General features: G+C 41.1%; 1 protein-coding gene across 1 annotated transcript in view; it reads left to right on the forward strand.

The window, feature by feature from the left end:
- LOC128698699 (uncharacterized) overlaps positions 1 to 27,396 on the forward strand; it is a gene marked incomplete at its 5' end in the record, with an annotated part of 173,883 nt that overhangs the window by 114,942 nt on the left and 31,545 nt on the right. The window contains 2 exons of the mRNA XM_070097824.1: positions 9,610 to 9,718; positions 13,614 to 13,826. Coding sequence (XP_069953925.1) covers positions 9,610 to 9,718; positions 13,614 to 13,826 — 322 coding nt within the window. The remainder of the gene's footprint in view (positions 1 to 9,609; positions 9,719 to 13,613; positions 13,827 to 27,396) is intronic.

A 27,396-nucleotide genomic window follows, 5' to 3' on the forward strand; every position in this document is an offset into this window, starting at 1 on the left:
TGGTATTGCTAGTTTGTAACATTGGTTTTTGCTTGTCCTTGTCCTTGTCTACACCTGTTTCCCCAGAGCCACCATCGTTATTTCTTTATTCTTACAGTTACTGTCTACCAGGACAGCATTTGTACCAGGGGCAATAGCATCCTCTGGCCCAGATTTTTTTTTATTCTCCCAACTATTATAGGATGCTGTCATGTTTTTTTATGAATGCCCTTTTGATGTTGTCATCTTTTATTATCAATGTGATTTTATTCCACAGTTTGGTCTCATTTGGTCATACCCAAAAACACTTCTCTGGTTCAATATCTCTTGTAGATGATTCCTGAATACCTGCACAAGGGGCGTGGCCCCACTTACCACAGAAGTTGCATGTAATCCATGCAGAAGCCCATTTGCTTGTTTGGGTGCAGACTACACAGGATTTCATGATGTGATTTTATTGGTTGTTTTACTGTATATTCTACTAATAGCTTCCTTAGAAGTGGAGATCTGTCTATTTGTATTGTGTCTATTTTATTTATTCCAACGAATCCGTTTGAATCCGGTCCTTTGTTTACTTATTTCTTGGACGAATCCGGTTAGTGGATCACTGTATATTTTTTTTATTAATAACCACCTTAAAGTAGATGTGTCTATTTGTATGGTATCTATTTGTTGTAGTTGCTCTTTGGCTGTTTGATGGGGCGCGTTAAACCCTGTCAGCTTAAGAATCCGTCAAGGATATCTTGTTATCGATGAATCCGTTTGAATCCGGTCATTGGTTCACTTATTTCTTGGACGAATCCAGGCGAATCCGGATGAATCCGGATTAGTGGACCAATTATTTTGGACGTATCCGGTCGGTGATTTTGGACTAGCTCATGAAAAGGACTACTGGAAAAAATATTTAACAAAGAAACATGTTTTCAGTTTGACACACAAAGTATAACTTGCGTGTTGGAGCAGCTGATGGCTTCTGAAGATGAAGATTACTGGAAGGATATTTGATTTTCGTTGTGTATATTGTGACCGCTGCTAACTACAGGTTTAATGTATTACCACAAACTGTATACGTCACTCCATCACAAAAAGTACCGATTTGTTATTGGTTATTAGCTACGGCAACACTGTAGAGGTTTCTGTATGATGTCACCAGGTGGATGGTATTACTACATTATAGGTCGGGTACACTGGCAGGTTTAGAAGATTATTAATACGAGCTGACCTGCATGGTAGTGTCCTGGCGACTGTTGGCAACTGTCTACCACATGAAACCTGCCTCTTTAGACCTAAATTAACCTTAATTTCCATCTTACATTTATACTACGGTACCACTGAGATAACACTGTAACACTATGTATGACACTATATAGTCTTGGAGATACTCTTTCCTCTGGCTAAAAGTTCTAATATTGTTGTTATTTGCATACACACAACACTAAGCCTAAAAGGCCTCCTCTGAGAGTATATTCTGGCAGGTATTGCACACTAATTCTCCTTTTTTTGGCGCAGTGTATGCTATTTTCTAATAAATTGGTTCCAAACGCTGGAGGTATGAACCTTGTAAGTTCACTGGCACAGTCTAGAGTGCAGACAGTCACTACCAACACTTGGTAGCAATTGTGGAAAATATTTTAATTTTCCGAACCTATACCTGGAGTTTACCTGGAGAGAGTTCCGGGGGTCAACGCCCCCGCGACCCGGTCTGTGACCAGGCCTCCTGGTGGATCAGAGCCTGATCAACCAGGCTGTTGCTGCTGGCTGCACGCAAACCAACGTATGAGCCACTGCCCGGCTGGTCAGGAACCGACTTTAGGTGCTTGTCCAGTGCCAGCTTGAAGACTGCCAGGGGTCTGTTGGTAATCTCCCTTGTGTATGCTGGGAGGCAGTTGAACAGTCTCGGGCCCCTGACACTTATTGTATGGTCTCTTAACGTGCTAGTGACACCCCTGCTTTTCATTGGGGGGATGTTGCATCGTCTGCCAAGTCTTTTGCTTTCGTAGTGAGTGATTTTCGTGTGCAAGTTCGGTACTAGTCCCTCTAGGATTTTCCAGGTGTATATAATCATGTATCTCTCCCGCCTGCGTTCCAGGGAATACAGGTTTAGGAACCTCAAGCGCTCCCAGTAATTGAGGTGTTTTATCTCCGTTATGCGCGCCGTGAAGGTTCTCTGTACATTTTCTAGGTGTTTAATGTGTCGATATGAGTCAAAAATGTATTTGACAATAGGATAGAACCAAGAGTTCCCTTTGTGCATGCACGGATGTGCGGGGGTAGAGGTCGACTCGGGGCATGGGAGAGGCGGGAGTGTTTTGAATGTAGTGAGGAGGCTGGGAAAGCATGGAACCATAAAATTGGCGTTCACGGCAGCCTAAGGATTAATATAGGCCTCATTTCATAATAGGAAGTGTTGTAACTGTTCCTGGTGGAGAGTGAGGGAACGTGATTTACGGGACCACCATAATAGAGTGGTAAAATGAGTGAATAAGGGTAGGACCGGGTGACTGGCGCGTCACCATGGACTGTGTTCCGGGGAAAATTACCCTTGGTTTAATCATCACTCATCGGTCTCAGATCTTAATGGAGTGATCTCTGATGTGTATAATAATTATGAGACATTAAATCGTCTTGTAAATTGTAATGTAATTAATGATAATAACGCTAAGTTAAGAGAATGCGTGAAGTGAAATAAGTCGCCTTGCTCTGAGTGAACACGCTAGACCACGTTGTTTCCGTCACGAGGAAAGTGAAGTTCATTGAGTCACGACTTCTAAACCGGGACAAACCGACGGATACCTTGTCCTGCTGGAATAAGAACCGTGTCGGTGTAGCAGGACATCGAAATGAGATGGTGAATGGAGGAAATAAGGAGTATCAATCACCCACAGTTAAGTAACCCTTCTAGTTATAGCAGACTGATACTGGCCAGTTAGGTATGTTGTAATTGGATAGGTTATGGGTGATCCAGCCACATCAAGTGACCACCAGAGAATATCTGGTAAGTGGTGGAATTATGTACAAGTGTTTTTCCTTGATGGATATATCCATGTGTAACCTACCCCCCCCCCTTCATTCAGTTAAACTAATATAATTTATACAGTCCACAATTAATTAGTAGCGCCGTACTTGAGGGTGCTACTCAATTTATACTGGTCTCGGATAGATATGGATAAGATTGTGAGGGTCGAGGGGCCACCTGCAGTGACCAGAGGTGGTTAAGTTTTCTCACATGTCTACATGGGTGACTACGGTAAACAATATAGTTGTTGTCTCCCAAGGAGATTACTCGTATGCATGTAATGTTGAGGTATGTACAAGTAATCACCCCTATAAAATTTTCCACAGCAATAGTGGTACTAGAGTGCAGATAGTCACTACCAACACTTGGTAGCAACAGTGGTATTAGAGTGCAGGTAGTCACTACCAACACTTGGTAACAACAGTGGTACTAGAGTGCAGATAGTCACTACCAACACTTGGTAACAATAGTGGTACTAGAGTGCAGATAGTCACTACCAACACTTGGTAACAACAGTGGTACTAAAGTGCAGATAGTCATTACCAACACTTGGTAACAACAGTGGTACTAGAGTGCAGATAGTCACTACGAACACTTGGTGACAATAGCAGTACTAGAGTGCAGACAGTCACTACCAACACTTGGTAACAACAGTGGTACTAGAGTACAGACAGTCACTACCAACACTTGGTAACAACAGCGGTACTAGAGTGCAGATAGTCACTACCAACACTTGGTGACAACAGTGGTACGAGAGTGCAGATAGTCACTACCAACACTTGGTAGCAACAGTGGTACTATAGTACAGATAGTCACTACCAACACTTGGTAACAACAGTGGTACTAGAGTGCAGATAATCACTACCAACACTTGGTGACAACAGTGGTACGAGAGTGCAGATAGTCACTACCAACACTTGGTAACAACAGTGGTACTAGAGTGCAGATAGTCACTACCAACACTTGGTAACAACAGTGGTACTAGAGTGCAGATAGTCATTACCAACACTTGGTAACAGTGGTACTAGAGTGCAGATAGTCACTACCAACACTTGGTAACAACAGTGGTACTAGAGTGCAGACAGTCACTACCAACACTTGGTAACAACAGTGGTACTAGAGTGCAGATAGTCACTACCAACACATGGTAACAACAGTGGTGCTAGAGTGCAGATAATCACTAACAACACTTGGTAGCAACAGTAGTACTAGAGTGCAGATAGTCACTAACAACACTTGGTAACAACAGTGGTACTAGAGTGCAGATAGTCACTACCAACACTTGGTAACAACAGTGGTACTAGAGTGCAGATAGTCATTACCAACACTTGGTAACAGTGGTACTAGAGTGCAGATAGTCACTACCAACACTTGGTAACAAAAATGGTACTAGAGTGCAGACAGTCACTACCAACACTTGGTAACAACAGTGGTACTAGAGTGCAGATAGTCACTACCAACACATGGTAACAACAGTGGTGCTAGAGTGCAGATAATCACTAACAACACTTGGTAGCAACAGTAGTACTAGAGTGCAGATAGTCACTAACAACACTTGGTAACAACAGTGGTACTAGAGTGCAGACAGTCACTAACAACATTTGGTAACAACGGTATTACTAGAATGCAGATAGTCACTAGCAATACTTGGTAACAACAATGGTACTAGAGTGCAGATAGTCTTCTCAAGCAGCTTCGTTATTGCCCTCTAGTATTCTTGCACTCTGGCTTTTCCACGTACTCCCATTTATTAAATGAGTTGTGTATTTGACGGTGTATTAAACGAGTTGTGTACTTGGTGTATTAAACGAGTTGTGGACTTGACTTAAGAGTAACTCTGGTTAGATCACTGACAGTGATAAGGATATGTGTGAAATTTTTAATAAATACTTCCTCTCAGTGTTCACCCAGGAATATACTAGCGATATTCTTGAAATAATAGATTATGTAGAGCAGGACGATAATAAACTATGCACGATTTGGGTAACTAGTGACATGGTCCTCAGACAAATAGAGAAACTAAAACCTAACAATCCCCAGGCCCTGATGAACTGTTTGCAAGGGTGTTAAAGGAATGTAAAAAGGAACTTATCAAACCTTTGGCTAATCTTTTTAACATATCGCTACAAACTGGCGTATTGCCTGATAAGTGGAAAATGGCAAATGTAATACCTATTTACAAGGCAGGTGACAGGTCCTTGGCTTCGAACTATAGACCAATAAGCCTTACCTCCATAGTGGGAAAATTTATGGTATCAGTAATTGCCGAAGCAATTCGTAGCCATCTTGATAGGCACAGATTGATCAATGAATCTCAACACGGTTTTACCAAGGGGAGATCCTGTCTTACGAATTTACTAACTTTTTTCACTAAGGTGTTTGAGGAGGTAGATCATGATAATGAATATGATATTGTGTATATGGACTTCAGTAAGGCTTTCGATAGAGTTCCACATCAGAGGCTATTAAGGAAACTTAAGGCACACGGAATGGGAGAAGAAATTTTTTCCTGGGTAGAGGCATGGCTGACAAATAGGCAGCAAAGAGTTTTCATAAATGGGGAGAAATCAGAATGGGGGCACGTCACAAGCGGTGTTCCTCAGTGGTCAGTGTTGGGCCCGTTGTTGTTTACAATTTACATAAACGACATAGATGAGGGAATAAATAGCAATATAAGCAAATTTACTGATGACACCAAAATAGGCCGTCCAATTCATTCTAATGAGGACACTAGAGCACTCCAGGATGATTTGAATAGATTGATGCAATGGTCGGAGAAGTGGCAGATGCAGTTTAATATTGACAAATGCAAAGTTCTAAATGTTGGACAGGTAAATAACCATGCCACATATAAACTAAATAATGTAGATCTTAATACTACTGATTGCGAAAAGGATTTAGGAGTTCTGGTTAGCAGTAATTTAAAACCGAGACAAAAGTGCATTAGTGTTCGCAATAAAGCTAACAGAATTATTGGCTTCATATCTAGAAGTATAAATAATAGAAGTCCTCAGGTTGTTCTTCAACTCTATATATCCTTGGTTAGGCCTCATTTAGACTATGCTGCTTAGTTTTGGTCACCGTATTACAGAATGGATATAAATGCTCTGGAAAACGTACAGAGGATGACAAAGATGATCCCATGTATCAGAAATCTTCCCTATGAGGATAGACTGAGGGCCCTGAATCTGCACTCTCTCGATAAGCGTAGAATTAGGGGAGATATGATCGAGGTGTATAAATAGAAAACAGGAATATATAAAGGGGATGTAAATAGCGTGCTGAAAATTTCCAGCCAAGACAGGACTCGCAGCAATGGTTTCAAGTTGGAAAAATTCAGATTCAGGAAGGATATAGGAAAGCACAGGTTTGATAATAGAGTCGTGGATGAGTGGAACAAACTCCCGAGTACAGTTATTCAGGCTAAAACGTTGTGTAGTTTTAAAAATAGGTTAGATAAATACATGAGTGGGTGTGTATTAAAGCTTGTGCTGCTGAGTCTGGTGCCGTGTTCCTTCCTTGAGTGGAGGTGACCAGACTGGGTGGGTCATTGGGCTAATCCGGGGGGGGGGACATGGACCTGCTCCGCATGGGACAGCAGGCCTGTTGCAGCGTTCCTTCTTTCTTATGTTCTTATGTTCTTATGTATTAAACGAGTTGTGTACTTGACGATGTATTAAACGAGTTGTGTACTTGACGATGTATTAAACGAGTTGTGTACTTGACGGTGTATTAAACGAGTTGTCTACTTGACGGTGTATTAAACGAGTTGTGTATTTGACGGTGTATTAAACGAGTTGTCTGCTTGACGGTGTATTAAACGAGTTGTATACTTGACGGTGTTTTAAACAAGTTGCAAGTGGGCCTAAAAACAAATTACTTTCTCTAAGTGAAACATGATAACCATGTATACTGTGTGACAACCATGTATACTGTGTGACAACCATGTATACTGTGTGACAACCATGTATACTGTGTGACAACCATGTATACTGTGACAGCCATGTATACTGTGTGACAACCATGTATACTGTGTGACAACCATGTATACTGTGACAGCCATGTATACTGTGTGACAACCATGTATACTGTGTGACAGCCATGTATACTGTGTGACAACCATGTATACTGTGTGACAGCCATGTATACTGTGTGACAGCCATGCATACTGTGTGACAACCATGCATACTGTGTGACAACCATGCATACTGTGTGACAGCCATGTATACTGTGTAATAACCAAGTATACTGCGTGCCAACCATGTATACTGTGTGACAACCATGTATACTGTGTGACAACCATGCATACTGTGTGATAACCAAGTATACTGCGTGCCAACAATGTATACTGTGACAACCATGTATACAGTGTGACAACCATGTATACTGTGTGATAACCAAGTATACTGAGTGCCAACCATGTATACTGTGTGACAACCATGTATACAGTGTGACAACCATGTATACTGTGTGATAACCATGTATACTGTGCGACAACCATGTATACTGTGTTACAACAATGTATACTGTGACAACCATGTATACTGTATGACAACCATGTATACTGTATGACAACCATGTATGCTGTGTGGCAGCAATGTATACTGTGTGACAACCATGTATACTGTGTGACAACCATGTATACTGTATGACAACCATGTATACTGTATGACAACCATGTAAACTGTATGACAACCATGTATACTGTATGACAACCATGTATACTGTGTGACAACCATGCATACTGTGTGATAACCATGTATACTGAGTGATAACCATGTATGCTGTGTGACAGCCATGTATACTGCGTTATAACCATGTATACTGTATGACAACAATGTATACTGTGTGACAATCAGGTATACTGTATGACAACCATATATACTGTATGACAACCATGTACACTTTATGACAACCATGTATACTATGTGACACTCATGTATACTGTGTGATAACCAAGTATACTGCGTGCCAACCATGTATACTGTGTGACAACCATGTATACAGTGTGACAACCATGTATACTGTGTGACAGCCATGCATACTGTGTGACAGCCATGTATACAGTGTGACAACCATGTATACTGTGTGACAGCCATGTATACTGTGTGACAACCATGTATACTGTGTGACAGCTATGTATACTGTGTGACAGCCATGCATAGTGGGTGACAGCCATGTATACTGTGTGATAACCAAGTATACTGCGTGCCAACAATGTATACTGTGACAACCATGTATACTGTGTGACAACCATGCATACTGTGTGATAACCAAGTATACTGCGTGCCAACAATGTATACTGTGACAACCATGTATACAGTGTGACAACCATGTATACTGTGTGATAACCAAGTATACTGAGTGCCAACCATGTATACTGTGTGACAACCATGTATACAGTGTGACAACCATGTATACTGTGTGATAACCATGTATACTGTGCGACAACCATGTATACTGTGTTACAACAATGTATACTGTGACAACCATGTATACTGTATGACAACCATGTATACTGTATGACAACCATGTATGCTGTGTGGCAGCAATGTATACTGTGTGACAACCATGTATACTGTGTGACAACCATGTATACTGTATGACAACCATGTATACTGTATGACAACCATGTAAACTGTATGACAACCATGTATACTGTATGACAACCATGTATACTGTGTGACAACCATGCATACTGTGTGATAACCATGTATACTGAGTGATAACCATGTATGCTGTGTGACAGCCATGTATACTGCGTTATAACCATGTATACTGTATGACAACAATGTATACTGTGTGACAATCAGGTATACTGTATGACAACCATATATACTGTATGACAACCATGTACACTTTATGACAACCATGTATACTATGTGACACTCATGTATACTGTATGATAACCATGTATTCTGTGTGACAACCATGTTTACTGTATGACAACCATGTATACTGTATGACAACCATGTATACTGTATGACAACCATATATACTGTATGATAACTAATGATAACTATGTATACTGTATGACAACCATGTATACTGTATGACAACCATGTTTACTGTATGACAACCATGTGTACTGTATGACAACCATGTATACTGTATGACAACCATGTTTACTGTATGACAACCATGTGTACTGTATGACAACCATGTATACTGTATGACAACCATGTATACTGTAAGACAACCATGTGTACTGTATGACAACCATGTGTACTGTATGACAACCATGTTTACTGTATGACAACCATGTGTACTGTATGACAACCATGTATACTGTATGACAACCATGTATACTGTATGACAACCATGTGTACTGTATGACAACCATGTGTACTGTATGACAACCATGTATACTGTATGACAACCATGTTTACTGTATGACAACCATGTGTATTGTATGATAACCATGTGTACTGTATGACAACAATGTATAGTGTATGATAACCATGTATACTGTAAGACAACCATGTTTACTGTATGACAACCATGTGTACTGTATGACAACCATGTATACTGTATGATAACCATGTATACTGTATGACAACTTATGTTCATTACGCAAATTAATTTGTGTATCTTGGCCTGGATGTTTGAGTCAGGTGTGCACCATGAGCTTCCGACTGGTATCAGCCTCGGCCACACACATGACTCTCATTCCTCAACAACCTAACTACACCGGCCTCATCAACTTGGTGGAATACTCAATAGGTGAGTGATTCCAACACTTAGCCAGCTTAAATGAGGTGTTTTGATGCTACTGAGGGGCTCTTGAGCATAGGAAGTGGAGCTGCTCTTCAGTTTCTCAGATCAAACCTGTTTACCCTCCATCTTGATGTTGTCTGTCACTTTGTGGTATAGCTATTTTCCCTTGAATAACTAGTAATTAGATGTAGTTTGTAACAGGAATGGTACAGAGTGAGCCATAACTTTGTGAGGGCTTAAACATTAACATTAAAAAGAATGAATCAAATCAGGAAATATTTTCATCATAATTTACCATATGGAAACTAATATCCCATTATCTCCAGTACAATGACAAATTAGAGAATACACAACCTAAATCTAACTGACACCTTCCATTAAGAAACACCAGTTTTGAAACTAAATGGCCCTTGTATTACACTGATAAGGACACTGGTTGGCAAAAAAATAAACCAAGAGCCAGGTGACAGTCGAAGGAATAATGGTGGAGAAACGCTCGGCTTCCAGATGTTCCATGTATAAGTTCGCCAGGACGGCACTGAGTGGCGAGCCCATGGGTAGACCAAAAGTCTGTTGAAAGAGGTGATTTTCGAAAGAGAAACACGTAAAGCCGACACATAGTTCAACGAGGTCGATGAAATTGCTGGCTGGAATGGGAAGATCAAGTGAATCGTCAATTTTCCTGCGCAAGAGATCGATGGCTTGTGTAGTAGGTACTTTGGTGAATAGGGAAGTTACGTCAAGGCTGGAAAGTTTCTTGTTCCTGATGTTGATGTTGCGAATGCGATTGAGAAGATCACCCGAGTGTTTGAGATGTGCTGGACTGATAGTGCCCAAGAGTTTGGAGAGGTGTTTTGCGAGAATTCCTGAGAGTTGGTGGGGAGCACTGCCTATTCCCGAAGATATGGGCCTCAATGGGATACCAGGCTTGTGAGTTTTTGGTAGGCCGTACATTCTGGCAGGTCTGGGGTTGCTGGGTATGGTGTTCAGAAGTTTCTTCCCTTGTTCTGAGTTCCTCAGAATGCGGCGAGACCTTTGAAGAAAAGTTTTAGTAAGGTTGTCCACTTGGTTAGTTGTGAGGGGTTTGTAGGTATCTGGGTCATTAAGTAGATTGAGCATTTTGTTCCTGTAGTCGTCAGTGTCCATGATAACAACACCACCTCCTTTATCAGCGGGTGATCTTCTCAATCGCATTCGCAACATCAACATCAGGAACAAGAAACTTTCCAGCCTTGACGTAACTTCCCTATTCACCAAAGTACCTACTACACAAGCCATCGATCTCCTGTGCAGAAAAATTGACGATTCACTTGATCTTCCTATTCCAGCCAGCGATTTCATCGACCTCGTTGAACTATGTGTCGGCTTTACGTGTTTCTCTTTCGAAAATCACCTCTTTCAACAGACTTTTGGTCTACCCATGGGCTCGCCACTCAGTGCCGTCCTGGCGAACTTATACATGGAACATTTGGAAGCCGAGCGTTTCTCCACCATTATTCCTTCGACTGTCACCTGGCTCCGTTATGTTGACGACATTCTCCTCATAACTCCGAGGCGCTTCAACGTTCAAGCTCTCCAAGACAAGCTCAACCAGGTCGAGCCCTCAATCCAGTTCACACTTGAAGAAGAAGTCGACAACACTCTTTCTTTCCTTGATGTTCTTCTCTGCAAAACTGACCATGAACTTCGTTTTAAAGTCAATCGAAAACCAACCAACCAAAACGATCTTCTCCACTCCTACTCTCACCACGACACCAAAATTAAACGTGGTGTAATTATAGGCTAATTCCTGCGCGCACTCAGAATCTGCAGCAATGAGTTCCTTGAGGAAGAATGCACTATAATTGAACAAGTATTTTCTAAACTCCACTATCCTCATCACTTCATCAGAGACTGCAGACGACGGGCATTAAACATCTTCAACACACCCAGAGAAGACACTGCCGAGAAGAGATACATAGCCCTCCCCACCAACTCCATTGCCAAACATGTTTCCAACATCTTTTCCAATACATCATTCCAAGTATCTACCTCCACAACCACGACCATCAATGACATCACCAGTAGTAGACAGGACAAGCTTCCATCCTCTGCAGTGGTATACATAATCCCTTGTAATGACTGCAACAAATTATACGTGGGCGAAACATCAAGAGACCTCCAAACACGTATTTCAGAACACCAATACGCAAACAGGACTGACGATACAAGGAATGCCTGTGTACAACATCGCAATTCACACAACCATTTAATTAACTACAGAAACTCAAGACTTATCGCCACAGAAGACAACACTCAATACCGAAGAATCCTGGAATCATCGCTTATCTCTATAACCAACAATTTCAACCAGAACAACGGCTTCTATAACATAACTGAACCAATTGCCAAGAAACTTCTTCATCGCTATCCCACATAAGAACATAGAACACTGCAGAAGGTCTATTCACAACTTGTCCAGTACCACTGCCAAGCTACCCAAGACTATAACTCCACCCGGTAGATCATCAGATGCAGCATTCTCCACCTGATCTCAACATTCTGAACATGACTATAAATACTCCCGTACCTTCCACCCCAGGTACATCTGTGTGTGACTTGAAAAAGCCCACTGTGTGGACGAAACGTTGTCAATAAAGGATCACATTAAACTGCATATGTGTTTATGTTTCCAGTGTGTCGGTATTTTATACCATTTATTTTCATCAGACACACATATGTTATCGACACAAAAATTACTTAATGTAAACAGCTACGATAACGAGACAAAGTCAGTCACTGATTTATTTTTGATCAGAAGAGATATTCTTTAGTTAGCGGAAACCAATATGCTTAATGAAACTGTCACAATAAAACTTGTAGAACCAGGCCCGTGGCCTGGTAGGCAAAACTCTCACTTCACACGCTGAGTGTCCGTGGTTCGATCCCCGGCAAGGGTGGAAACATTATGCGTGCTTCCTTACACCTGTTGTCCCGTTCGTCTAGCCGGCAAGTAGGTACCTGGGTGTTAGTCGACTGGTATGGGTAGCATCCTGGGGGACAAGATTGAGGATCACAATGGAAATAAGTTAGACAGTCCTCGATGATGCACTGACTTTCTTGGGTTATCCTGGGTGGCTAACCCTCAAGGGTTAAAAATCCGAACAAAAGCATATCTTATCTTAACCTAAAATCAAGATGTTTCCTTTGAGGGAAAACACAACAGCACTAAAACTTTGAAGGCGACCAGATGAAGCATTCTAGAGGTATTGAAAAGAATTAAGAAAAATAGCACCAGTCGAAACTCCCCAAAAGCTTCTTACATATGGTGTCTTTTACGTAACGTCTTGTACATGGCGCCTTGTACGTGGTGCCTTGTACGTGGTGTCTTGTACGCGGTGTCTTGTACGTGGTGTCTTGTACGTGGTGTCTTACACCTGGTGTTTTGCGTGTGTTATATTACACAAGCCCTGATCTGAACGCAGTGTGCAGATCTCTGGGAGACCTGAGTGTCTTAGATGAAGTTGGTTACAGATCACTGGGTCACCAACTGGACAGACCCGGGCCGGGACACATACCGGTGAACATCAGTCAGGTTACAGTCAGGCCACGTGGCTGTTAATATTCCCTTGAGACATAAGGAGTATCAGTCATTAAATGTTTTATTTTAATCAATTATTTTATGCCAAATAATTCTATATCATTTCGAGATTTGAAAATGACACCTTCCTACGTCATTATCAATACCAATTTTCTAGGTAGGTTAAATTTTAAAGCCGATCACAATAGACTTTCTATAGTTATCGCGTTTAAAATAATTTCGGGAATGAACCTTCTCTTGATAATAGTTCACATGAGTTGAAAAATTTGAAGCCGATCGGATAAGGCATTCAGATGTTATACCCATGAACACCTACTGCAGGCGAGGTATCCATAACGTCGACGAAGGATGAGCAGTTCTCCAGTGTGGCGGTCCAGGTGAGATTTGCTCGTCGCTACGGCTTCTACCTGCTCACTCTCTACATCCCCACCGTTCTTCTTATCTTCATCGCCTACGCTACTTTCTTCTTCAACCCTGATGACTTCAACTCTCGCATCACTGTGTGTCTCACGGCTCTCCTCGAAGTGGTGACGTGTACTTAGCTCTGTGAAGACCTGTTTGTGTGCTCTCTGTGAATCTGAACCAGGATGCCCTCTCTTGAGCAGCTTTACCAGCAGCTGAGAGAAGAACTCAGAGTTGCTAAACTGGAGATACGGCGATTAACGGAGGAGAACAAGAGGATTCGTAGTAATCCTCCTGTTGTGAGTCCCCAGGTTAAGAGGGGAGCTTGGTCAGTGGCCGGGCAACATGGAACCAAGCTGAAGATTAAGAAAACGGTTGGAGAGGCAGAAACAACGAGAAACCAGAAGACTTCCGTGGAAACTTCCAACTCATTCTCGGTGCTACCTGACGAATGTGAGTGTTCTACTGGGAATGCCACAACGAGCACCAAGGAAGCATTGGCAGACGTGAGTGAGACATCCCTAGAAACCCCAACGAAGACCATCGAGAACGTCATGACGAATTCTACAAGTGGTGTAATGCTACCTGGCGAATGTGAGTCGACTACTCGGAGCATCACTACGGACGACGCCAAGGAAGGTAAAAACATTGTTGTTGTTGGGGATAGCCAGATTAGGTACATGGATAGGGCTTTCTGTTTGAAGGATAGGAGTAGGAGGCAGAGAGTGTGTTTTCCTGGGGCTGGGATGAAGGATATTGTTAGCCGTCTGGATGACATCATGAGAGGTAATGGGAGCAATCCTATTATCTGTCTCAGTGCTGGAGGCAACGATGTTGGCAGACGTAGGAGTGAGGACCTGATTAGCAGGTATAGGTCAGCAATAGAGATAATTAGGAAGAAGGGTGGGAAACCTGTCATATGTGGCATTTTGCCAAGGAGAGGAGTTGGAAATGAATGGTTGTCCAGAGCAATTGGTGTCAATTGCTGGCTGGACAAATACTGTAAGGAAAATGCGGTAACATTCATTGACAACTGGGACCTCTTCTATGGCAGAAATGACATGTATGCCAGGGATGGGGTTCACTTGTCTAGGTGTGGGGTGGGAGCACTGGCCAACGCAGTGGAGGGAGCTGTTAGGTCTTTAAACTAGGAATAGTTAGTGGTATGGGTTTCTGCGGAAAAACTGTGAAGTCTCAGGGTAGTAATATGAGTACTAGGAGAACTAGTAATAGGCAACATGAGGTGGATATCGGAAGGCCAGTGGCACTAATTGACAAGGACAGTAATAGGTTTAGTGGAATAACAGAAAGGAGCAGGAATGATAAAGAGAAAGGAGGGTCCTTAAGTATATATTACACAAATAGTCGCAGTGCTAGGAATAAGATGGACGAGTTGAGACTAGTTGCTAGTGCAGGTAACATAGATGTATTTGCCATTACTGAGACGTGGTTTAACTCAAAAAGTCGGGACATGCCTGCAGAATGTCACATTCAGGGTTTCAAATTGTTCCAAGTAGATAGAAGTATCGGGAAGGGGGGTGGGGTGGCATTGTATGTCCGAGATCGCTTGAACTGTTGCATTAAAACGGGTATTAAGTCTGAAGTAACACATACAGAGTCTGTTTGGATAGAATTTTCAGAGGGGCATGAAAAATTAACTTTAGGTGTGATATACCGTCCCCCAAATTTAGATAGGGACCAGGGAAGACTACTATGGGAGGAAATTGTTAGGGCCACAAGGCACGATAATGTAGTAATTCTAGGAGACTTTAACTTTAGTCATATTGATTGGAATTTCTTGACTGGGAATTTAGAATCATACGACTTCTTAGAGGTAGTTCAGGATTGTTTTCTGAAGCAGTTTGTAACAGAACCTACAAGGGGTAATAACCTGCTTGACTTAGTTCTGGCAAACAATGAATCCCTTGTTAATAATTTAGAAGTTTCAGAAGAACTGGGTGCTAGCGACCACAAATCAATTACATTTAGAATTGAATGGAAGTATGATAGTAGGGATAACTCAGTAACAGTCCCAGATTTTCGCTTAGCAGATTACGATGGGCTTAGAGAACACTTATCATCTGTTGACTGGGGTAACGAAGAGAGCTATCAATATGACAGTTTTCTGAACACAATACATGCTGCTCAAAGAACATTTATCCCTTATAAAGAAATTAGATCAAATAGAAATGACCCAAAATGGATGAATAATAGGCTGAAATATCTACTAGGGCATAAGAAAGGAATTTATAGGCGTATCAAAAGAGGCGAGGGTCATCTTATGAATCAGTATATTGACATTAAGAGGGACATTAAAAAGGGGATAAGAAAAGCTAAAAGGGACTATGAAATTAAAGTTGCTAGGGATTCTAAAACTAACCCAAAAAGTTTTTTCCAGGTATATAGAACAAAAGTCAGAGATAAGATAGGTCCCCTTAAAAATAACTATGGGCATCTTACTGACAAAGAGAATGAAATGTGCTCGATTTTAAATAATTATTTTCTCTCGGTTTTTACACAGGAAGACACTAATAATATTCCGGTAATTAATTTTTATAGTGGGCCAGAAGAAGATAAATTATGTAACATCATAGTCACTAGTGAAATGGTTGTGAAGCAGATAGACCGACTGAAGCAAAATAAGTCACCGGGTCCTGATGAGGTTTTTTCAAGGGTTCTAAAGGAATGCAAAATGGAAGTCTGTGAACCATTAACTAATATTTTTAATTTATCTCTTCAAACAGGTGTAGTGTCTGATATGTGGAAGATGGCTAATGTAATTCCTATTTTTAAAACAGGGGACAAGTCGTTACCGTCAAATTACCGCCCAATAAGCCTGACCTCAATTGTAGGCAAATTACTAGAGTCAATTATAGCTGAGATTATAAGAAGCCATCTCGATAAGCATAGCTTGATTAATGATACTCAGCATGGATTCACAAGAGGCCGGTCTTGTCTAACTAATTTATTAACTTTCTTCAGTAAAGCTTTTGAGGCTGTTGACCACGATAAAGAATTTGATATTATTTACTTAGATTTTAGTAAGGCATTTGATAGAGTTCCGCACCAAAGACTGTTGAAGAAAGTAGCAGCTCATGGCATTGGGGGAAGGGTGCTCTCGTGGATCGAATCATGGCTGACAGACAGGAAGCAGAGAGTGTCCATAAATGGGGTTAAATCTGAGTGGGGATCAGTAACAAGTGGCGTTCCACAGGGATCAGTCTTGGGCCCGTTGTTGTTTATAATATATATCAATGATCTTGATGAAGGAATTACTAGTGATATGAGCAAATTCGCCGATGACACGAAGATAGGTAGGATAATTGATTCAAACGTAGATGTTAGGGAACTTCAGGAGGATTTAGACAAACTCTACTCTTGGTCAGAAAAGTGGCAGATGCAGTTCAATGTAGATAAATGCAAGGTTCTGAAGCTCGGGAGTGTCCATAACCCTAGCACATATAAGTTAAATAATGTAGAACTTAACCATACAGATTGCGAAAAGGACTTGGGGGTTATGGTAAGCAGCAACCTTAAACCAAGACAGCAATGCCTAAGCGTACGTAATAAGGCAAATAGATTACTGGGATTTATATCAAGAAGTGTAAGCAACAGAAGTCCAGAGGTCATACTGCAGCTTTATACATCATTAGTAAGGCCTCACCTAGATTATGCAGCTCAATTCTGGTCTCCATATTACAGAATGGACATAAATTCGTTAGAAAACATTCAGCGTAGGATGACTAAATTAATACATAGCATTAGAAATCTTCCTTATGAAGAGAGATTGAAGACTCTTAAGTTACATTCACTTGTTAGACGAAGAATGAGGGGAGACCTGATCGAAGTGTATAAGTGGAAGATAGGTATTAATAAAGGGGATATTAACAAGGTCTTGAGGATATCTCTCCAAGAGAGAACCCGCAGTAATGGATTTAAATTAGATAAGTTTAGATTTAGAAAGGACATAGGAAAGTATTGGTTTGGAAATAGGGTAGTGGATGAGTGGAACAGTCTACCTAGTTGGGTTATTGAGGCTAGGACTTTGGGTAGTTTCAAATTTAGGTTGGATAAATACATGAGTGGGAAGGGTTGGATTTGAGTGGGACTTGCACATCAGAGCTTATTTCTTGGGTAGCATTGAAAATTGGGTTGGTGAAATGTTTGTTAGTGGGATGAATTGTAAAGGACCTGCCTAGTATGGGCCAACAGGCCTGCTGCAGTGTTCCTCCTTTCTTATGTTCTTATGTTCTTATGTGCTTTCATAGCACTGATACCATTATGACCCATATGTAAATGCTGTAATGCCTTACATCTTAATTATACCGACACTACCATTTATTCCTATACAATAATGCATCATCACGAATAGTCAGATCAGATTTGAGGGAATTATAATCATGATTCACGAAATCGTAATGACACGACTACAAACAAACCATACCACGGGTACACTGTTCTTACACCACTCACATTTAACATTATTTACTACTTGGGATAATACAGCATCTATCCCAGTTTCCTCTTTGATTTTGTCAAATGAGATATTTTGTAAATCTTACATATTCCGTAGGTGTACCTGACTCTAAACTATGACCTTCAATAGATAATCTACTTAATGCATCTGCAATAACATTTTCCTTGCCAACCTTGAATAACAATTCATAATCATAGTGAGCTAATAACAGAACCCAACGCTGAATTCTGGCATTTTGCATTTATTGGAATATGTTTTCCTCTTCCAAACAAACCTAGCAATGGTATATAATCTGTACGAGCAACAAACTGTCTCCCTAGCAAAAAACATATGAATGTCTTAACAACAAACACTAAAGCTAGACCTTTATCAAGTTGAGAATAATTCTGTTCTGCTGGAGAAATTTTCTTACTAGCAAAATATATAGGTTTTTCCTGGCCATTTACTTTCTGGATTAACACACATAAGAACATAAGAACATAAGAAAGAAGGAACACTGCAACAGGCCTACCGACCCACGCGGAGCAGGTCCATGTCCCCCCACGGATTAGACCAATGACCCACCCAGTCTGGTCATCCCCACTCAAGGATGGAGCACTGTACCAGACCCAGCAGCAAAGCCAGTCAGGTCCAACTCACACCCACCCACACCCATTCGGGAGCTTGTTCCACTCATCCACAACTCTATTACCAAACCAGTACTTTCCTATATCCTTCCTGAATCTGAATTTTTCCAACTTGAAACCATTGCTGCGAGTCCTGTCTTGGCTGGAAATTTTCAGCACACTATTTACATCCCCTTTATTTATTCCTGTTTTCCATTTATACACCTCGATCACATCCTCCCTAATTCTACGCCTTTCGAGAGAGTGCAGATTCAGGGCCCTCAGTCTATCCTCATAGGGAAGATTTCTGATACATGGGATCATCTACCTACTGAGGAAGCATCAGCCTCAAGTATTAATGGATGCTCTCCTGTATTATTAATCAACAAAGCTGAACACTTGAGACCTTTTTAATCCGTTGAACAGCCTGGTCTTCTACTGAAGACCACTCAAATGTAGCCGCCTATTTTAATACATCATACAATGGAGCCAAAATTAAAGAAAAGTTTTTTAATGAATTTACAATAATGTGTCACTATCCCCACAAAGGACTGAACTTCTCTATGGACTCAGGTGATGGTAAATTTACAATAGCCTCAATTTTCTTAGAAGAAGGTTTAATACCTTCACCTGATTAGAAGTTGTTTTGGTTGGTTTGGTTACTATTGAGAGGTGAGATGATTTTTAAGCATAGCCCTAAATTTGTATGTTACCAGGGGATCCTTTACTAGTTCAGGTAATGAATTCCAGATCTTCGGGCCCTTATGTGCATTGCATTATTGCACAATGTGAGACTGACAAGAGGGATGTCGAAGAGTGCCTTATGCCTTGTATTGTGACTGTGTGTTCTGGTTTAGCTATCAAGGAGAAATTTAAATGGAAGATTTATATTGGGGTTTAATGTTCTGTATATATAGTAGGCAAAATAATATGAGTGTGTGTCTCGTATATTTAGCAAGTCCAGGCTTTTGAAAAGTGGTAAGATGTGTTGTCTAGCACAGGAGCTCGTAATCATTCGCACAGCAGCTTTTTGTTGAGTTATTAAAGGATTAAATAGTTGGTTGTGGTTGATACCCAGGCACAGATACCATAGATGAGGTAGGGATATATTAATGAGTGGTATAGGGTAAGGAGTGTCATTTGGGGTACATAGTGTTGTATCTTGGAAAGAATGCCTACTGATTTGGAATTTTTTGTTTGGATATATACTGGATGTGGGAATGAAATTTAAGATTACAGTTAAGGAGAACACCTAGAAATTTACCCTCAGTGTGTCTTGAAATAGGAGAACCATTTATCGATATATTAAGTTGGATATTTAAAGCTCTATTGCCAAACAGCATGAAGTATGTTTTGTCTATGTTGAGAGTGAGTCATGATCCAAGTATATACTTTTAGTAGCACGTTGTTTACAGTGTTTATAGCTGGGTTTGAGTGGAAGTAGAACAGATCACTCACTATGGGAGATAGACTCAATAATCCCTTTCTGTACTAATTTTTCTAATACTTCCTCAGTAATTTCTTTGTGAAAAAGTGGTACCGGCCTTGCTTTCACAAACTTAGGGACAGCATCACTTTTCGCATGAATTGTGGCCACAATGCTGGAGGTAGGTTTGCGAGAATCTACTTTAGAATGATCTAACGTTTCAGTACTGTCTAGTTTGTTAATTTTGGTAGATTCATCTAATCCAGCAAGGTAAATTCCTACATTTTTCACTTGATACCTCTAAGTTATTGTAGCTTATGGGCAAAACAACGTTTCCAAAAAGGTTTATTTTCCAATTATCATATGCAGTCACCTTCCTTGAACATGGTTCAATGTGCCCTTGTACTGCCTCTACCCAGTCTCTGGATAATGTCGAGATGGACACCCCACTGACAGTCTCAATAGGCACCTGTTTATTGTTAATGATAAACCCATATTGTTCTCCCTAAATGGAAAACACTTTATCATCTACCTACTGACAGAACAAATCTACTATTATTTTATTATGACGAGAAATACTGCAATATACCTTATTTTCACACACACACCCAAAAATGAAGTTAATAAGTTTTTGACATTTATAAAAATATTTGCCATTTACCCCAACAATTTTGAAAAAAAAAATTGGGGATATTTCGAAAAGTTCATCACCAGCTTGTGAAACATTCTTTGTTGAATGCTTGTGAAAATCCTTTCAATCTGTTCATTATTAATGGAACAATAGAAATAAATAATTCAGTAAGTAACTTACTTCCGAGATGATCAATGAAAACGCGGGCAAACATGTTATTATTATAATCAAAACTAAGCGCTATACCCACAAGGGCAGCGCTGTATAGCCCTTGTGGTTTAGCGTTTCTTCTTGATTATAATAATAATAATATACACACAAGGGTCATACAGCGCTGCGCGGGCAAGCATATTACTTAGGAAAAAATATTTTTTTTTGAGAGAGAATCATGTCATTTGCGAGTCTTGGCATATGAGAAAAGTGTTCTTCTATAGTTACCCCTTTTATGCAGTTATAATAATAATAATAATAATAATATCTTTATTTTACTACAAGTACATGTACAGGGTATACAGTCCTAGCTGATAACAATGACATATTACTATATAGAAAGTCCCTTGTTATGCTCCGGAGGCATTTCGGGCAAATTAGGTCAGTGTCCCAGGATGCGACCCACACCAGTCGACTAACACCCAGGTACCCATTTTACTGATGGGGAACATAGACAACAGGTGGAAAGAAACACGTCCAATGTTTCTACTCTGGCTGGGAATCGAACCCAGGCCCTCGCCGTGTGAACCGAGAGCGTTAACCACCAGGCCACCAGGCCACCACCACTAGTATTAGTAAATCAGAGAGAACGTAACATTATGTAGTCTTATGCATGCACTATATACTATATACCGCTTCTTGAAATATGTCTTTTTTTTATTTATTTATTATGTTTCTATGTTATTTGTCTTATGTCTAATATAACTGATAGAAATTATATGGGGGTTTTTCTTTTCACAGAAACACAATCTTGAATTAACTTTCCACCCACACACTGAGGAGAACTCTAGACACAAAAACAAATTGTAATTTACTGATATTGGCACTCGTCTCGGCTTAGTGGTTGAGGGAAGTAGACGTGTGCTGGGGGGGGTCTGGACCTACTAATTTGCAGGCCTGCCCATTTTTCCCGACTGATAAGTCATCATTAAACTCATACTGTTGGAAGACAGCTTCAGTGTTGTGAGAACTCTTATGTGTGAGTTGTGACTAAGGATATACCTAGTGAAACACTGGAAATAGTTTTCCGTTTTGAAAAGGCCCTCACAGGCCTCTGCTTCCCCTCTGTCTTTCATTTGACCTCAGCCTTTCGCCTCTATCAACATACAGTGTAGAGGCGAATTTTGCTAGTCCACTGCTACTCGTGCCTCTGAAAATGCGCACAACTCATCCCTTTACCAACCTGAGGAGTAACGACGAGTGTGCAGTCCTACGTCAGTTGGTAACCCAGGTGTGCACACACAATGAAAATTCGTCTTTCATTCCAAGGCACGTGTGCTAGAAGTTCTGCAAGTTTGGAGTGAGTAACTATTTGTACGAGTATTGCAGTGTTTGGTAACTCTTGAGAAGTCTGCCTCAGTCAATGACTTTGAGCGAGGCACTGCATCACCTGCCTGAGACTTTCGCCCATATTGACTATGTGAAGAGAGGTGAATGTGCGTGCTCAGTTACCCCTGCTGTTCTCCTGTATCTCCAATTCTCCACCTTTAAACTCAGCTGTTTGCCTCTATCAACGTGGAGTGTAGAGGTGTATTTTGCTGCTCTGCTGGTACTCGAATATCTGAGTTCCGCACAGCTAGTCACCTCTGCCTACATGAGAAATACGGACGAATCTCCCATCCTGCATGAGTTGGTGAACCAGACCTGACTGTGTCGCTTGTACAAAATGTGTTATATCTCTAACTGAGGAAGATGACCTTTTACTCTTCTATGCACTGAGTGTTTCTGGGAGGAATGCTGCATAGTTGGAACACAAGAGTGGTTAAGAACAATTTAACGAGCATTGCAGTACCTGATAACTCCTTTTGGAGACCGCTTTTTAACTGTAACATGCCAGAGGTTCATCTGTAAACATATTAAGTTTGTGCTGATTTGTTTGTCCGCAGAGCGAAAATTTGTCTGTCATTCCAAGACACGTGTGCTAGATGTGTTAAGTGCTGCGGGTTTGGAGTAATTAATGAGTAGTACAGTGTTGGTAACTCTCGAGACGACTGTGGCCCGGTGAATGACCTTGAAAATGGCACTGCGACCCGCAGGCCACTACACTCATATTGCCTGTGTTTAGCGAGGTGAATATCCCTTCTGTGGAAAAATTTTTGATTTTCCGAAGCTATAGCGCCTAATAGGTGTTTAATGTGTCGATATGAGGCAAAATGTATTTGACAATAGGATAGAACCAAGAGTTCCCTTTGCGCATGCGCGGATGTGCGGGGGTATAGGTCGAACTGGGGCACAGGGAGGCGGGAGTGTTTTGAAGGTAGTGAGGAGGCTGGGAAAGCATGGAACCAGGAAATTGGCGTTCACGGCGGCCTAAGGATTAATATAGGCCTCATTTCATAATAGGAAGTGTCGTAACTGTTCCTAGTGGAGAGTGAGGGAACGTGATTTACGGGACCACCATAAAAAGGTGGTAAAATTAGTGAATAATGGTTCGACCGGGTGTGACTGGTGCACGGCCATGGTGTGTGTCCAGGGGAAATACCCGTGTGTTAATCCTCACTCATCGGCCTCAGATCTTAATGGAGTGACCTCTAATATGTATAATAATTATGAGACGTTAAATCATCTTGTGAATGGTAATGTAATCAGTGATAATAACATTAAGTTAAGAGAATGCGGGATGTGAAATAGATCGCCCTGCTCCGAGTGAACGCGTGATTCTCGTACCGAGGATAGTGATGCTTTATGGAATCACGACTTCTAAACCGGGACAAACCGATGGATACCTCGTCCTGCTGGAATAAGAACCGTGTCGGTGTAGCAGGACATCGAAATGAGATCTTGAATGGAGGGAATAAGGAGTATCAATCACCCACAGTTAAGTAACCCTTCTAGTTATAGCAGACTGATACTGGCCAGTTAGGTATGTTGTAATTGGATAGGTTATGGGTGATCCAGCTACATCAAGTGACCACCAGAGAATATCTGGTAAGTGGTGAGATTATGTACAAGTGTTTTCCTTGATGGATATATCCATGTGTAACCTACCCCACCCCCCTTCATTCAGTTAAACTAATATAATCTATACAGTCCACAATTAATTAGTAGCACCGTACTTGTGGGTGCTATCCAATCCATACTGGTCTCGGATAGATATGGATAAGATTGTGAGGTCGAAGGAACCACTTGCCGTGACCAGGGGTGGTTAAGTTTTCTCACATGTCTACACGGGGTGACTACGGTAAACCATATGGTTGTCTCCCAATGAGTTTACTTGTAAGCATGTAATGTTGAGGTACATAAAGGTAATCATCCTAGAAAATTTTCCATACCTTCAATGTCCCTTCTCTCTTATGGAATAAAGGCGGTTTCGCTGACCCAAGAGTAACGGACTAACTCTTCCACCTCAAGCAGCTGAACTAGAAGTGACCTATGGATGTGAATGATGTAAATGATGGTGAAGGCGAATTCGAACGTTTTAGAAGTATGGAAGCTTTGAAAAAAGAAAGAGGATTTCAAAGGAGGCTTCAAGAAACAGCGAGAGCAACAACAGCCATCGCAGTACGGTTAGGCTTGATTTCCCTGCTAACACTGAGTTTGAGGTCAAGTTTAGATGGTTTTACGAAGCTACACTAGACAACCCAGAGGAAAACCTTCGGATTCGCTTTCGTCATGACAAGGATAATTACGTTTTTGTTACTAACGACCCAGCATTCATAGAAAAACTTCTTACTCATAAATATGCTAACATGCAACTCCAAGCTGCCCCACCAAGATCACACAAAGTGCTTATTGTTATTCACAATGTCAATAAGTACTTGGATCCTAAATTCCTGTTGTCAGATCAAGTTGCAAACCCTCGTCGACTTCCAAATGATCTGATATGGCTGAGTGGATTGGCCAAGGGACTCCACCATCATATATCTACTCTCGTGCAGCGCTTAACAGGAGTTACAAAATAGCTTTGTACAAACCACCTCACCGTAGATGCTACAAGTGTCAGCGCTGGAGTCACATTGCTTGGAAATACCCAGCTAAGTCACACTGGTGTGCAGTGTGTGCCAAGGCCCATCCTTCTCACCAGTGCTATGATATGATCAAGAAACACCAGACCGTTGCATCACAATATATCAATTGTAAGACTCCAGGAGTCACAGCTGCTCATGATGACTGCAGAGTGAAAGCTGCTCACATCGCCAGCCGCAGGGCTCCCGCCTCACCCATCACCCCCCATGATGAGGCAGTAGGCTTACCAGATACTCCATGTCTGAATACCCATGCCTGATTTCAGACAATGTGGTTGAGCGAGTCACTCTGGGAGTACATCAACAGAGCACGATCACGTCTGCTATCAACACTAGTAATGCTGCTGGTGTTGACACCACCTGTCTGGCTAAGTTAGCTGTCAGTCAACCACCTGGCTCAGCTGACCGGGACTTCATACTTCCAGATGAAGCTAATCTTGCTGGGGTGGTACACAACATGCAGCTGCGCATAACAGTACTGGAGAAGCAACAATGGTGTTTGAAACAATAACTTGAGCACCACGAGGAAAAACTTACAGAGGTTGCAAATGAGTACATCAACCCACAGATTGTCAGATATTATTAAAATGAGTGTGGTGATGATGAACAAACTGATGAGTGCAGTGGTGTTAATAATTACAAAAATGATGAATCTGATAGTAGTGTTTACAATCACAGTGAAGATGATAAGGGCAGTGAAGACCATCATGATAGTCAAAATGATGAGTGTAATGTATTGATAAATACTGAGTGTGGAGATGACCCGGTTGTTGATAATGGTGTATGTATCACTAGTCATAATGATGAGGGAAGTGGTACATGTGATGATAGTGATGAGTGTAATAAAAGTGGAGAGGTGAGTGAGAGGGATAGTGTCACCTTCTATACATTCACAGACAAAGAACGCCGTGCCCTCTGTATACAAAGACTCCCAAGAGGTTTGTAGATGAATGGTTCGGAGAACCGACATGTTGATAAATTAGACACATGTGCAACTCTTGGGTATCTTTATTGAGGAAACGTTTCGCCACACAGTGGCCTCATCAGTCCATACAAAGGAGAATCTTGAAGAACAGGAGGAGAATGAGGGAATCAGTCCCTCAACCTTGAGTCGATGTGTTCAGTCCATCAATCTTGAATAGATACCCAAGAGTTGCACATGTGTCTAATTTATCAACTCCCAAGAGGTCTCCATAGTGGAAGTGCACTTAAGAGACTCATGGATAAGGATAATACTGATGATATTGATATTGATTATGTCTGTTTGTTATTTAGTAAGTTTTTTCATTTTGCTGAGAAATTGAATTCTATCCCTGGACTTTTATAATGAAACCAAACTCGTATAAACTATCCATTTTAAGTTGGAATATTGCGTCACTTAGAAAAAGATTTTCTGACCTTCATCATAAAGTAACTACTGAATCCATTGATAGTGTGTGTCTACAAGAGTGCAGAGTCCCCGAAAAATCCCAACCCCTTAAATTGCCATCATTTTTTGCATATAACCTCAAATCTACTAACTCTTGTGTTCTATATATTAAAAAATCACTTCCCCATCAACTTCTTGCACATAAGAAAACAGAGGGGCTACAGTATCACGGTGTTAGGATTTATATTGGGAACTCTGCTCTCAACATATTTAACTTGTACGCTCCTGCTGATAAGTTTAATTACTTGGAGCTCCCAACTTGTGCTCAGTCTGAACCTACTCTTATTATTGGTGATTATAATGCAAGACACAAAAGCATTGGAAACTCTCAGTTTGGTAATCGTAATGGTAATCAACTGTTGTCAGTCTTAAACAGTCATGATAATGTGCAAAATGTAGGTGACCTTGAACCCACACATATCTATGGAGGCGTCCTTGATCTGTGCCTGGGCTTCAACATCACTTCTGCCAGCTGTGAGTCTTCCATTGTAACAGATATAGCGTCTGATCATTTCCCAAGGTTAAACTCACTAGATATTGGTAATACTATCCTCCCTGGTGGGATATTCAAACGGAAACGTTTTAATGTTCCCACTGATCAGCATGATGACTTTGTTGCACATGTGACTGACTGGTATAATTCCTATGAGTGTACCTCTGTCGGGACTTTTAACAATGACCTTGTGAGCAGTATTCAGAACTTCTTAGAGCCGCCTCTGAAACCTCCTACTACTCTAAATCCAAATGACTTCCATAATAATCATAAGTCTTATAAAAACCATACCTATTACAATGATACTAAACTTCGAACACTGAAACGTACTGCTCGCAGACTAGGCCTAGCCTATAGAAACCATCGTACCCCTGAAATGCCGAGCCTCTTCCAAACTGACCTTGCTGCTGCCAGAGAGTGTATGACAGAGCTGCGGCAAACAGACTGGGAACAATTTGTCAATGGT

This window comes from Cherax quadricarinatus, chromosome 59 (assembly GCF_038502225.1).
Source record: "Cherax quadricarinatus isolate ZL_2023a chromosome 59, ASM3850222v1, whole genome shotgun sequence".
In the NCBI taxonomy this organism is placed as follows: domain Eukaryota; kingdom Metazoa; phylum Arthropoda; class Malacostraca; order Decapoda; family Parastacidae; genus Cherax; species Cherax quadricarinatus.